General features: G+C 45.7%; 1 protein-coding gene across 3 annotated transcripts in view; it reads left to right on the top strand.

The window, feature by feature from the left end:
* mpp7a (MAGUK p55 scaffold protein 7a) overlaps window positions 1-15,119 on the top strand; it is a 164,127-nt gene that overhangs the window by 32,979 nt on the left and 116,029 nt on the right. For all 3 annotated transcript variants that reach the window (XM_080489714.1, XM_080489715.1, XM_080489713.1), the window contains exon 2: window positions 1,563-1,741. In XM_080489714.1, coding sequence (XP_080345840.1) covers window positions 1,705-1,741 — 37 coding nt within the window. In that variant the 5' untranslated portion in view covers window positions 1,563-1,704. The remainder of the gene's footprint in view (window positions 1-1,562; window positions 1,742-15,119) is intronic.

Genomic DNA, 15,119 nt, shown 5'->3' with positions numbered 1-15,119 from the left:
CTTAGCGGAGCTCAGTGAGGCCAAACGCTGGCAGACACGCCCGCTCTCACCAACACGCCGGATATTTATATTATATTATATACTTATATTTATAAGCAATAACGGTTGTTTTCTATGTCCTGCTCTAGATCTGAGAAGTGATCTAATGTCGTGTAAAAGCAGAGGCCATCTGCTCGGATAGTTCACACCTGGGAATTTCCCATTTCCCGGTCCCACATCTCCTGGCACGTCGCCAAGTGAGTGTGAAACTTTCCTGAAACGAAAACAGCAAAAATAATCAATTTTTACTTGAAACCCCGTCGTGTAAGCGGAGGCTGAAGGTTGAAGTGTGCTCACATCCGTGTCTGAGCGTTTAACAAATGGTTTCAATTATTTGATTTATTTTGAAGAGATTCAATTCAAAGAAAAACTATATTCGTATGTGTCAGCTTTTTTAAATTGGATTTTACTGTAGAACTTGTGAGACGGTGACTTTCAGGCTGCGACGGCAAGAAAAGTCTGTAATTTGTTGTGTTTTTAATTTTTCAGAAGCCATGATGCAAATAAAAAACTACAGGTTTAAACTATCAGTCATTCTATTAAAACACATTTTGAGGACTTCATTAACCCATGTGGCACTCATAATGACAATCATGAGTGTGAATAATAATATTTAAATACAAAAGAACAAGAAATATGAAATAAAATCATTTCAAAACAATAAATGGGCCTAAATGACACACAATGAACTTTTTTTTTTTTTTTTCTTAAGTTGTTCCTAAACTACATATTTCCCAAACAAAATTTTTAAATTCTTGGTTTCATGACCATTACCGACCTTAAAAACTTGGCAAAAAATATTTATAATTAAATGTTAATAACTCGATTTTTGCTTTTGTACTGTTCTTCACAGCATACTCAGTTTCTTTTTTTGTATCTGAGCCGTTTCCCCTGTTGTTTCAGGAGTTTATGATAAGCTCCTGTGTCGATGGGCTGCAGCGTGAGATCTCAACGAGCCACAGACAGATCTTTTTTTTTTTTTTTATTATGTGCACTCTCCCGCTCGATCTGGCTCCTCCAGTCGACCGCCGTTATTTTACGAAGCGTTGCTTCTCCACGCACGTTCGATTTTTCGCAGCTCCGCCGCCGATGACGTGCGCCTCGTTTCCGCTGGAAGCGGAACAAAGCGTTTTTGGTACCCGGGCGCCTCGCAAGGTGCTGCTGGCTCGCGCACAAAGCGGGATGTTCAGCGGCTTAGGGAAAAAGTGTGGGGTTGTAAACACCCGCAGTCCACCGTCGGCCTCCCGTCAACACACCCGTGAGTCATCCGCTGTCAATCGCTGGCTCGCCTACACACAGATGCATGTATTTGCTCGCGGGGTCCAGTCATATCCATGGTTACAGAAGGCTGTACAGTCCCATAACACACACACACACACATACACACACACACACACACACACACACACACACACACACACACACACACAAATCACAGGACTTGACTGACACACACGTGTACGCGGCCGTTCCGAAAACTTGACAAGTAGCCTCTAAAATCTGCTTCTCTCTCGCTCCCGCAGGCCTCCATGGCATAAGGCCCGCCCTCGCATTCAGCCGGGCCCTGGGGATCGCCTGCCGAGGGAGCTCGCCACTTTGACGCCCCGCCGCCATTTTTCCACGCAGCCCCGAGCGGGGGAACCCGGGAAGCAGCCGGCAGGAGACATGCCCGCCCTGGCCACCGGAGCCGGCCATGAGCCAGGTACGCCGCCCCGGGACAGGGAACACAACCGCCAGCCCCAGTTGTTCCGCACACACGCACACACCCACACACCCACACACCCATCACTGTCACACCAGTAACTCCCACAATCCGGAATGTCTTCACAAATGAGCACAAAATATCCCCCGTGTGCAATCGGAACGCTGAAATATTTGAAGTTGTACAAAAAAAACAAAAAAAAACAGCTGAGAAAATACACATTTTTAATAAATCGTTGCTCAAATTGTCCCTTTTAAAAAAGAAAGCCAGCAGTGTCTTCCTCCACCTGCAGATGTCTTCCCCACAGTGATGCAATCAAACGTCGGTCATATTTCAGGATTCCTGTTCTCTCCAGCCCTTCCTCAAAGGTTTTTCTGTATTCAAGTCAGTGTTTCTCCTTCTTCCTTTGTGATGTTTGGCTCGATATCGTCCTCACAGTCTGGACAATTTGACCCAGTTTTCTGACAATCTGCGGTAATCACATTTTTCTCCAAAGTATAGAGGTAATCATCAGACTTTGTCATTCCCAGTTAAAAGAGCTTCGAGTCCCAAAGGCAGTCACACCAGCTCCACAGCATGATGATGCCTCCGCCCTGTTTATTCATCATTTGATTCTTTGTAATGGTTCAAAAAGTTTCAATTAAATCAAATGTAAAAATTTTTCTGTTTTAGTTTGTCAATTTCCAAGCCTGTCAAGCTATCGTCCAGTTTACACTATTTAAAGTTTGTATAATGCAGTGATTCCTTTGGGCTGTGAGTTTGCTTCTGGTCACGTGATTACTGAAAAGTAAGTTTCTTTGGTTTTATTAGTTATGTAATTACTGGAAAGGTTTGTTTTCGTTTCTCTTGGTCACACGGTCACTGACAATGGAGATTCGTTGCGTTTATTAGTCATGTGATCACTGTAAAGTGAGAGTTTCTTTTCGTCATTTCATTAAGGAAAAGTGAATTTTTATGATTGTGTCGGTCACATGGTCACTGAAAAGGGAGTTTGGTTGGTTTTGAGAAACAAGGGTGCCTCATGTACGAACAAGTTTGAGGTAAAACGCCTTGTAGTCTGACGTGATCTACATTATCACTCCGCTGTAAAACTCCACCTTTCACTCTGAGTGCAAGGTGCGACCTGCAAACTGGTGTACCTCTCTCTATTGGCTGATTCTCCTTCCCGACCTCCTTGTAAACGTGTCAGTCGCCATGGAAACGCGACACACCTGACTGTTTGTGTGTTGTTTAGATCAATGTGACAGAAGGTGTGAAAACGTTCACCTGAATCTCACATCCAAGACAATGTGATCCAAAAAGTTGCGGTCAAGGTGTATTGTGTGTTTATTTACTTCTTGTTTTTTTTTCTGGATTTTGTCAACTTATGCATGTATATTTTTGAGGAAGTAGTGAAAAGTACTGGTGTATCTGACCAGCACCGCCAACTGAGTGAGTCATAAGAAATTAGGAAAGCACTTAAGTTCTTTGATTCGGGTTGTTATGGCCATCGTCACTCTGCAAATAGAAGAAAATGAGTGTAGGCGTGACCCCTGTTTAAAGAAAAAAGAAGAAGAAGAAAAAAAAAGTATGTTGCCCACTGCTTTAAGTGGAACCTAAATTTAATTTCAAGCCAGAGAGGAATTACCGTTGACTAGCCTCCGGCTGCTTTTCCTCCACTGGAGTGGACCGTCTCAAACTGTGGTCGGAAAATAAAGCCAGTGCTCTTTATGTGCCTGGTTAAATGAAAAACACACCGCTGCCAATTTACACTTTAACATCAGAAGGCACAATAATGTCAAGACACATAAACGGTCCCCCCCCCACTTTCTCTCTGCGATCGGCGCAGAGATGTCAGCACGTCAGGCTTGTCATCGCCCGGACGGCTGCCTGAAATCTTCCTCCACTGCTGCAAACGTGTGCGCCGCTGCGTCGCCGTGGCAACGGGGAGAAAGTGGAAAGCCAGACCGTCAATTACGATTACAGTCATTTTGGGCAATTACCGGCGAAGGCTCAGGTTTCCAAATAAAACGCATAACCGTCCCCGGGGGCCCCCCCCCGTCTCCTGTGCTGCTCGGCGTGATGGTCCCGTGGAGCTGAGCGTGCAGGTGAAAGTCCAGGAAGATGGCGTCGCTGACGTCACACACAAGGGTTATTGATATCACTATTTGTTATGATGACGGCGATGATTAGAAAGGATCTGTTTTCTAGGATGATGGGAAATCTCCGGTAAACATTAGTTCAGGGGTGTCTTTATGTGATCATAAAACATCCCAGAGTGAAACCTGAAAAGATAAAGGCGCCGCTCGCAGTCGCCGTAACGCATCGAATCGTCTCCTCCACACCGCCAACATCCACACAGACCTCACACACTTTGCCCCTCAACACACACACACACACACACACACACACACACACACACACCGAGGGCGAAGGAACAGTGCTCGGCTTTTAACATAACAAGTACAATATTATCATTAATAAACCCAATCTTTGTTGGCACATCTCCGGTTTCATCACCAGTGCGCTGCTGGAGAACGCTGAAGCGCGTGTGGCGTTTTATTAAAATGTTCATTATGGGAGTATTTAGAGAGCAAACACTAAGGCCGACACATGGAGGGCACGTGTTCGATCGGACCCTCTCGCTCTAGTCTTACTCTGCCTCAGCCCAAATAAACACCGTCTACTAAGTGAAATTAAAGAGTGAGACAATAAACAAAGAAAACAATAAGATCATGGAAAGCCCAGCTTTTTATTTGTGGCAGTGTTGGTTGAGTGGGTAACTTTATCAAGTATTCACTTGTTGGGTTTTCATGCTTTTAGGGATGGAGATCTTCTTAGTCTTTCCTTATAGTGACCAAGAAGGACAACAACACATGTACAGAATCCCCATATTGCAAATGCATTTGAAGTAAAATCTGAATGGAAATCTACGGAAATAAAAAAAATCCCAAAAAACACAAACGTAATCGCAGCAATGCAAGTACAGATGCTGGAATGTGAACGCAAAAGGCAACCATAGAAAAAACAAAATTCCAAAACATGAACGTAAACGTTGCAACTGGAAGGCAAAAGACTTGATTGGAATTGACAAGTGCACAAATCCATGAGTACTAACTCAGGCCACGCTTTACAAAGTTTTAAATGAAAACGGGAAAATTTTGTTTCGTTTGTCCGAGTATGGTGCGGAAGGCACCATCGTTCCAGCGATTGTTTCTTTAGGTTATGTTCCCATTTATTATCAGAGCCCAGAAAGTATAAAATCAGATTGTTCACATTGATTCATTTATTTCCCTCTGCCAGTATTTTCACCTGTGATTACCATCACCTTGCACCTAAAGTCTAAAGCCCATGTGACTTGTGAGACCGCAGTGCAATACTCCCCCTAGTGGTCAATAATAATAATAATAATAATAATAAACAACACAAAATGACCTTTAATATAAAATGAAAATAGTTCCTTCAAATGTCTTCCAAGGTAGAAATGTTCAAAAATCGCTCAATATCGGTCTCCATCTTCATGGAAACAGGAAAAAAACTAAACGTTTTAAAAACGCTGCTAGTGTGCATGCGCACCATGGCCATAGTAAATAGTTCTTGTGCTCATGCGAGCAGATGGACAATAACAACAATGGTGGCCTTCAGAGTGGCATAAGAATATCCGTGTACTCGCCATTGTTCATGTATAGAGTGTATTGTTCTCTGCTTGTGTGTGTGGTTTCATTACAAAAATAAACAGCAGCGCCAACTAGTGGCCCGGCATGCCGGCTACATCGTTTTCAGCGTTTAAGCCGTTTGCATTGGTTTCAAAACGTTGCCCTGTAAATGTGCAACTTTTCTGAAACCAAAACGATTTGTTTTCACCGGGCCACTTCAATCCTGCCTTCCAAGCACAACCACTCTTGATTTTTCCTTTCCTTTCAGTCCGGCGTGCTGCGATGCAACGTTTCACTGACCGAACAGGCACATCAAGGCCGTTAAAGGCAAACCGACCGAGACGATACAGAAAACTGACTTTTAATCGTGCGCAGTTGATGAGCGTTAACGAGGGAGTCCTCCGATCCGGGCTGGAACGCCCCGTCCAGGTCCTCGTCCTTTGGCCATTCAATGGTTTCCCCCTGCTGTTTGAGCCGCGGCAAAGTAGGGGCCGTGCTGGACGGGGGGTGGGGGTGGGGGTGGGGGGGCAGATCACCGTTCCGCCTCCGCTCGGCTTGGCTCGGCTCATCTCGCTTTCTTTCAGCTCCCACTCGGGGACACTGAGACGGGCCCGGCCCGGCCCACTCCTCCGTCTGCTGCACGCCGTTTCATCTCCCCCCGCTGAACTTCATTACTTCCAAGGTTGAGTTTCAAGATGTTTCTGTGTTTCGCTGTGTGGGCGAGCCGCGTTTGTACGGCCGGCCCATTGTGCAACCTGCCTCCTCTCGGCACAGCATCTCTGGACGTCCGACCGACCCAGGCCTGCTAAACCTATCACCGCTGCCTCGAGGAGATCAACCAGAGTCTTGGTGGAGCGCAGTAAACACCGAGTTTGATGGTGGACCTCTCCGTGCACCTTCCTGCTCGCAGTAATGGCAATGGCAGCTCTGCGTGCGTCGAGGCTTCCGTCGCGCTCGCAGCATCTGGTTTATGCCACTCGGAGGTCAGCGAGCCTCCTGCAGGGAGAGTGGGTGTTTTACTCCTTGTAGCCCCATTTCCTCCTGCAGCGGTGTGATTGCACGTCTGTGGCGGGGCGGGGCGCTTGTGGGGAAAGAGGTAGAAAGGAGTGGTGCTGGTGACTCCGAGGTCAAAAGGAGAATGCCGTTTTTATTTATTTTTTTCCTTTTTCCCCCCTCCGGTACCTTGACGTCTGGAGTTCTGTGTGTGTCAGATGAGTAGGTTCACTGCCACTGCCGCTTTATGCAAACAAACATTATGGCCGTTCCTCTGTACTCGCCAGTTATAGCTCGAGTATGTCTGCATGTATGCAGGAGAGAAGCAACTGAGGTCATTTACAGGGCATTTATAAACTGAAGTTCTTTTGTTGTTGTTGTTCCTTTTCTGATCTTTGTATTTTATTATTGTACATTTTTATTGTGGTTTTTAATGTAAAGCTCTTTGTAACCATGTTTTAGATAAGTGCTATATAAATAAAGTTGTTATTATTATTATTATTCAGAGTGCTAATTCAAAAATACCCCCCAAAAAAGGAAAACAAACTATTTTAATACTCTAAAATGAGGCTATAGGTCAGAGTTCGACAGTCTTCATGACCAAAAGAGACGTTTTTATTCATTTCCTTCTAAAAAGAAACAGAAAAATGTTTATAGAGGTACAAATTTTAAATCATAGTTTGATTTTGTATTCGTTTATCTGTTAATTATTACTTTATCATTTGCAAGTCTTTATTGTTTTGAACAATAAAAGTGACTTCCACTTATATGTGACCTAGATTAACGATGTTCTGTAAAATCTGCCTGAACAAGGATTTGATGTCAGAAGCAGATTATTATTATTTTCTTTTTTTTATCTCTGTTGTCTCTTGCACTCTTAAGGTATCTGAGTGACATTCGTTTTTCCTCATTGAACAATGTCAGTTTAAGAATCCATCTGATCCAGATCTTAAAGGACGGGGTTTAACATCGAGGTGGATTATTTCAGACACTTCAGGCTGGTGGCAGCAGTGTCGCGCTTTTTTTAATCCTTAAGACTGAGATGAAAGATGGAAATGAAACAATGTGCAGAGCAAATGTTGAGTTTTCAAGATTCCAGGCTGGAAACGTCGAAATCTCTCCAATCTGATGCTCTCTTTTCCACCTGGTTGAGCTCGATTGATACTTTAAGTAACTCCTGAAACTAATGTCTGATAAGCCTGAACTGAGCAAAGGAATGTGAAAAGTTTTCTTTCAATAGATATACCAAAAACCCCTCGTCGGTGCAAAGTGCTATGTGTTGATTGATGAGGAGGGGAGGAAGAAAAAAAAAAAAAGAATTAAATATATTTCAAGACAAGTTCGAAACACAAGAAATTGTGGAAAACTTGGGAAAGTCTGATAGTTTTCCAATTGCATTGTATAAACAGTGACATCATGGCAATGGTTTCTGCATCAGAGAGCGCTCACAACTTTGTTTTCCAACAGACAAACGTCCCGATAGCTCCATTTTCCAGCTGCACAATGTGTTTTCGGTCTCAGTTCGTTGAAAAACAATCTCAGCAGATCTTTGTCATCAGTGTTTATATCTCGGTTTCCGACGGATTGATCGGCGCTGCTGCCGCCGTCGTCCCTCTGAGAATTTTCGGCTCGCCCGTTGAACTGCGCCGCGCCGCCCGCTGCCCTCGTTGAACCGGTTTGATTTATTAAATGAGACACTTACTGCTGTGTTTGAATAACTAATCGGGGTTTCAAGTCCCAGCGCTGCCCGCCGAGTCAAACGCTTGACGACACGTCGTCCCCGCAGCCTTGTTACCGTCGACCGGTGGTGCCCCTTCAACCGTGGACCCGGGACCGGCGCAGAGCGCACGCTCTTGAACAGCCACTTCTGAGGACCCCGATGCCCTTTTATTAACCTTATTAAAGTTAACTGTGTTATTCCAAGCTGTACCTGCGTGTTCTATCAGGGTTTACGGCCCCCGCACAGCGTTTAAAGGTAAGGGTGGTTCGGCCCTGCGCAGCTGTGGAGGAGGTGGAGGAGGTGGCTACACATGGAAATGTTTCGATGGGGAAACGCTTTTACCAGATACGCTAATAACTCCGGGGCCGTGTGTGTTTGTGTGTGCGATAAATGAGCAGTTCCAGCCGCACTGATCCCTCGCAGTACAGAGGAAGGTGATGATACCGGCTCCTACGCGCAGACATTCGTCTTCAGAAAACAAATGAGGCAACACAAATCTCTTGGTACTGAGAGCTTTGATAAGAATATGGCCATATTGTTTTCTTTGTCAAGGTTAACTGTAAATTTTTCCATCCCCGATGTCAAGAATCCTCAGCATCTGGTCCGTGTGGGAGACCTTGGGGTGGGTGGAGGTGGGGGGCTGTCCGGGAAGGATGGTGAAGGGGGGTGGAGGTGGCGACGGGTCCTCTGGGAGCCCCCTGCCATTTGTCGTGGTCCATGGCCAGAAGCCGGCTCGGTGGCGCAGTAATACAGTATAAATACTGAAACACAAGGATTTGTTGCCACTGGAAAAGCTCCCTGTTTCCAGTTACATCAGAAAGTAAAATTTCCACATCATTTAACCCCCCCCCCACAAAAAAAACCCGCAGTCCAAGGAAGCAGATGTAAAAGAAAGAAATCGAGAGAGTGCGGCTGAGAAAAAGAGGAATGATGACTTTTATTTGTTTGAATACGAGAAATTCTTTCTCTCGCTCCTTTTTTTTTTTTTTTTTTTTTTTTTTTTTTTTTTTTTTGTGTGTTGAGGTGGGACGACATCCTGCGCCGCTCGCCTTCCAAAGCACACAGGGTACTAAATCGGTCATTGGCGGGCAGGACATGCTCACTTGCTTTGTGAAGAACCTGAAAACAGCTCGACAGGCCATGTGCTCTGCTCGACGGCCGGGTGACGATGCATCGCCTGCAACCCCGACGCCCAGATTTGGTCTGAATCCGGAGCAGTTTGGGTGTCACCCGTTTATCCGAGTGCTGCTGCTCGCAGGAAAGAATCTGCCGTAGCGCTGGATAAAACATGCGTGTGCACATGAAGGAAAACACCGTTCCGTTGACGCAGGAAGCAGAGGTCGCAGGTCATTTAGGTTCCGACGAGCTTGTTTAGAATCCTTTTGTCTGCCGTGTTAGAAGAAAGCCGAAGCCTTTATTTGGCTCATACAGCAGATCTCTCATCCCCATCTGGAGGAAAAGCAATTCTGCGTGACCTTTGCCAAACCCAGTCCTCCTACAGACGGCAGGACTTTCTCTCGCAGAGGCCAACAAAAATCTAAACTGGCACCGTATCGCATTTTCCATCCTCTACAACTCATATATTTGCCGTTTTTTTTCCCCCGTTTTGTCTAAACTTTTGTTTTCACTCTCTGTTTGCTTTCTCTCCCTCCCCGTCTGTCTTTACGTTATTTATCGCTTTCAGTCTTCTGGGGATGTTTAAACGTTCTAAAATTGGAAGACATTAAATCTTTGTGGAGTTTGTTCATGCTCGCGGTGCTACAGGTGCTTCCACTGCGGCCTCAACTCTGAAAACGGAGCGGTTGCTCCTCCGCCTCCTGCCGCCTGCATGTAATCAATTCCCTTGATTGGACTCGTCCTTTTGTCCCAGGCTCCGTTTTCAACGTGTCGACAAGCCTTTGATTCGTAAAGGTGTGACGGAGTACGGACAGGGGCCGCGGCGCTCACGATGCAAGAAAGTAAATCCTTTTGGAAAAGCTTGGAAGCGTACCCCTTGATAAGGCGGGTTTATTTTGCTCGCCCTTGCAGCATGATTAAAAAAAAAAAAAAAAAAAAAAAAAAAAGGGCCTCTGGACATGCATCCGGAGTTCAGCCTGAGGTAGGAAAACCATGGACGGATGATTGGGGTGACGGTTGATTGCACCTGGACCGGCCCTTCGTACTTGCTGAAGTCATTTTTCCACGCTAAAGCAGCCCTAACAAGCCCCCCCACCCCCCCCCCCCCCCATCTGCTAAATGACGGAGTTCTTCAAAGAGCGTGACATCGAAATATCATTGTCCATTTTAATGTGGGCGGGCGGTTTGCTCTTGGAAGCCGTCTAATGCGAGGCTTGTGGGTCTTGAACGCGGCGCAAACTCCCGCTGTTCTGTTCCAGAGCCGCTCTGATATATATCGTCTCCTCATGGCCGACCAGCGCCGTGTCCCGAGGAGAACGCTGCTGGACTCGTTGTGAAGTTAAACGATCACAGCGTCTGCTTCGCTAATACAACTTGTAATGCTATATAATTTTATGTCTCTGAGGTGATGCCGCAGGGTCACGTAATCCCAACGGGCAACGCCATTGCTGCTGCTGCTGCTGCTGCTGCTGCTGCTGCTGCTGCTGCTGCGGGTCTCCTTCCACTCCCGCAGAGGTGGCACACATTCCTCACATAAGTAGAATTGCAGACAATAAAGAAATGGTGATGTAGAGGCACCAAATCAACGGTTTCTCCTCGCATAGAAGTAAAAGTGTGTCACAGAACATCGTATCCGACATTTGCAGGCTTGATGCACAACTTAAGCACCGTTTACACAATATTTTCCAAGTGAAAACTGAAACCCTTTGTGTGTCCGAATGTGTTATCGACAGAAAACGCGGGTTTTTGAAACCTGCTCCTCAGGTGGAAATGGAGGAAAAGTCAACTTTTCCAAAACGCTTCAACTTCTCATGTACACCACGTGAATATTTCGTCGGCGCGTGCTCAGTAGACGGACAATAAGAACGATGTTTACCTCCGGAGTGCCATGACTCCCAGTCAATATTCTTCTGGGACTTGGACTATTATTCCGGTGACTGTCAAAATAAAACTACCAACTTGGTGGACGGTCCATACGATTGTCCATGTTTTTCTATTGTTAATGTTTTTAGCGGATTGTTCTCTGCCCACGTGTGTGTGTATGGTTTCATTGCAAAAACAGCCAACAGCACCAACTCATGGCCTGGCATGGTTACTACATCGTTTTCAACACAATTTTATAATGAGGGGTTCCATTATACGATATTTTCTCTTCATAGTTCCGCCGTTTTTATTTATTTTTTTGGTCATTTCTGTTTGAATTTAACTCCCGATCATTTCAAAACTTTAATATGCTTAATTTGAAACGCTTCCAACGCTTCTACCAAATCTAACTCGACCCGTTTACATGAGTCGTCAGCCACACTGTCATGCAACTTTCAGTTTCCCCTATCACAGATATTGTGATCAATTCATGGCTTTCATAAATGGGCAAGGTTTTTTTTTTTTTTTTTTTAACCACGGTGTAGAAGCCTCAATAACAATACAAAAGCCACAGTACGCCTGTAAAAGCCTCAACACTGCAGCAACACCACAACACTTTCAGTTCTCGTAATCCTCTGAAGCTGTTGGCTCCTGTTGTTAGAATATCCTTCAGGTCCGGTTGTGGTCTGAGCGAGGAATTCATGATTGACGGCTTTATTTTAAACCGAGCAAAAAAATATAAAAAAATCTTATTTTACTCTGAAGTATTGCGGTTCTGCATATGGAAGAGAAAAACTTGTGGCCCTTTGTGTGCGTGTGTGTTGTCCTCATGAGAATACTTCAGACTATCATATTATTTTGGTTTTCCCTCGATTACTCGGTTTTGAAAAAGTTTTTTTAGATATTTTTTTTTTTTAGATTTTGCCAATTTCTTTCTTTCTGTATTTTAGTAGAAAGGTGGTTTCACAAAGACAGGTCACTAATCCATTAAGCTACACGAAGGAAATGACTTCATAATATCCAGGTAATATAAAAGAACTATTCAATTAGAGGCGTCAATAGTCAGTTATTGTCACTTAAGACAAAGCAAAGTGATTGAAAAGAAGAGAATTCAGTATTTTGTGTGACCCAAAACCCTGTCAACTTGCAGTTTTTGAGGAACTGTAGGGAGGATTGTCTTAAGCTCACATCTTTCATTCATAAATGCAAACTCAAATGTTTCCATCTCTTCATGTGACCCCAAACAGACCTGGTTATCTTTTCAGATTCAGGCCCCGTTCACGCAACGTTTTCTTGTGAAAATGCAAAAGTTTTGGTTGATTTTCAGGCGTCTGTTTACACAATGACAGTGCTCGGAGCCATTCTGTTTCCAACCGGGAGAAAATGCGTCTTTTCTGAACACCCCCCCCCCCAAACTTGAAACGTTGTGTAAACTGGGCCAAAGACTGTTTTGGGGAAAATACTTTTATTTCATCTTCATACCGTCCGGTTGTAAATCGGGGCTCAATAACATTGGCTGGATGTGATCGGGAGTATTTTACTTGACCACACAGCAAATATGGAACCAGTGGTGTAAAGGAAGGAAGTAAAAATACTTACTCCCAGAATCTATTTTAGTACTGTATCTGTACTTGAGTTTCTGAATTTATTCTGACTTTCACTTTTACTTTGTTACAATAATAAGAAAAAATATATATTTTTACTCTGCTACATTTCTATCGTTACTAATAAAATGTGAAGTTCATTGTATATAACCGGACTGCTGTTTCGGGCTTGTCTGTCCTTTTAAAAAATGGTGCATTATGGGAAAATTGAGGCGTCGCGTGTCTTGTTTACTTCTGGAACGTAGTTTTTGCCGTCCCCCACGTCTCTTTAAGTCAGACACCTGCTTAATTATGTTGCTGAATCGTATTTACTGTCGCATCTTAAAGAAAACGGGGACATTTTTTATAAATTTTGAATTGGCTAAGGAAAACAATCCGGGTGAGTGTGAGGAGCAGCAACAGGCGAGTTGAACAGGAAGTAGATCCCAGGCTTGTGTGGTCCTTCTGTCTGACGCTAATGTGTATAAACTGTAATATTAATTGTTGTATATGATGGTGCTGACGACTGGATGTCTTGTTGGCAGCCCGGACCATTTTATTTTTTAAATTATGATGGTTATACTTGTGTGGTGTCAATTAATGGTTTGTTGATGCGTGAAAAAGTATTTGAGGTTATTTTGCACATGATAATCCTGCCAGACTGGCATGTTTTGGTTTTGACGTGAGTCAGTCAGTCTCACAATATGACGACTTTTTACTCAATTAATTACTTAATGTGACTTTCAATTTCAAGCAAAGTATCTTTTCTTTTACTCAAGTACGGCTTTCTTGTACTCTTTACAGCCCTTTGTATGGAAGCAATCAGATGTTTTTCTGTTGACGTTGCGCAAGAGAATAGCGGCAATTCTTCCCAGACATGCCTGAAGCCTTTGCACAGTCCCGTACGCCGCCGTGTCTCGTGTTGGCAGGGAACAGCAGACCCTAAACTCTTCTCCGTTTGTTTGGCACCTGACTCCGTTCGAATCCGTCTTCCCTCCCACCGTCTTGTCTCCAGTTCCTTCCCTGGGATGAAAACACGTCTGCCGAAGTGCAGGAATCCTCATCAGCCTAATTGTTGTTTGTTCCCGTTGCAGAAATCCTCCCCTTCCTGGCCCTTTTGATAACGTTCCTCTTCGTCCTTACCATCGCTCTTCCTCCATCCGCACGCTCGCTTTAATCAGCTGTTATTTATGGGAATGTCTATCTCAGATGTTGGGTTTATTTCCCCGCTCGCTCCACGCAGACCTTTCCGCCTCTCTCTGCTGGATGACGGGGAGCTAAATCACCCCGTCCAGCTAATTCGTCAACAGCTGCTTCTCCGGCCGCCACCCACACCACGCGGTCGCTCTCGGCCCCGGGACTCCTTCCAAAGCTCGGCCAAAGCTCTCCCACGTCGCGTGGAGGGCCTCGCTGACACGGCGCTCTCTTTGCGTTCCCGCAAAGATGTATGGTGGACGGGGTCAATAACTCATTCGTCACCTGGGAGAAATGGAGTCGGAACTCGGCGTTCATTTCCTGAACAAGTTCGTTTTCACCACGCACTCCGTCTCTCTCTCTGTGTGCCTTCATCTGTTATGAGACGACTGCGGGTTCCACCGGCCGCTCGCCCAACCGAGGCTGATGAATTCGTCTCCCAGCACTTGGTGTGTGTGTGTGTGTGTGTATGACGAGCAATTCGTCACATTTAATGCACTTCATTGTCTGGGGGATCTGTGAAAAACGCTGTTTTTTTTCTCCGACCGCCGCGGAGGTGTGGGCGTGAGAGGGGAAGTGCCGCTTGGCAGTGGACCCGGTTCGCTTCCTTCTCGCCGGACGCTCGCCGAAGGGCCCCGTTTTCGGGCCTCCCGCTTCCACTTCTCCGAGAGATCATTCCAGGGCCCCGTCCTGCACAACGTCGCGCTGGACCCGAGGACCTCTGGGCTGGTCTCGGACAAGCCGCAACAGAATCCAGTGGTCTGCAGCAACGACCCTGCCAGGCTGCCGCTGCACAAGAGGGTCCGGAATAGTCCGGCCAGAACAAATGAAGTGCGGCCAGACCAGCCGGGCGAGAAGGTCCACCCTTTAGTGGTCGCAGACTTGGCTCGCTCTTGTTTTGCCTCTTTGCCCCCACCCCCCACCACCACCACCACCACCACGCCGGACACGCTTTACCCATACAGCAGCCATACATGCTGCCATGCATCTGGCCTGGGATTCATTTCTCCCTCCACTTTTTATAGTGTCCACACGCAGGGATTTCACCACTCCAGTGGTTGTTTCTTGGGCTCATTTCCTCTCTCTCTCTCTCTCTCTCTCTCTCTCTCTCTCTCTCCCCCCCCCCCCCCCCCCCCCCCGCCGCTTGCTCGTCCACCCATACATTTGTATATTTAATTTCAGTTTTGCAGAATCCCTGTTTAGCTCTTGGCTCGCCGCGCGGCTCGTTCTCTTGTTGTTTTCCTCTCGGTCACGGGGTTCAGCCTGACACAGTG

This window comes from Lipophrys pholis, assembly GCF_963383615.2.
Source record: "Lipophrys pholis genome assembly, chromosome: 20".
Lineage (NCBI taxonomy): Eukaryota > Metazoa > Chordata > Actinopteri > Blenniiformes > Blenniidae > Lipophrys > Lipophrys pholis.
This window is presented reverse-complemented; position numbering and strand designations above follow the sequence as displayed.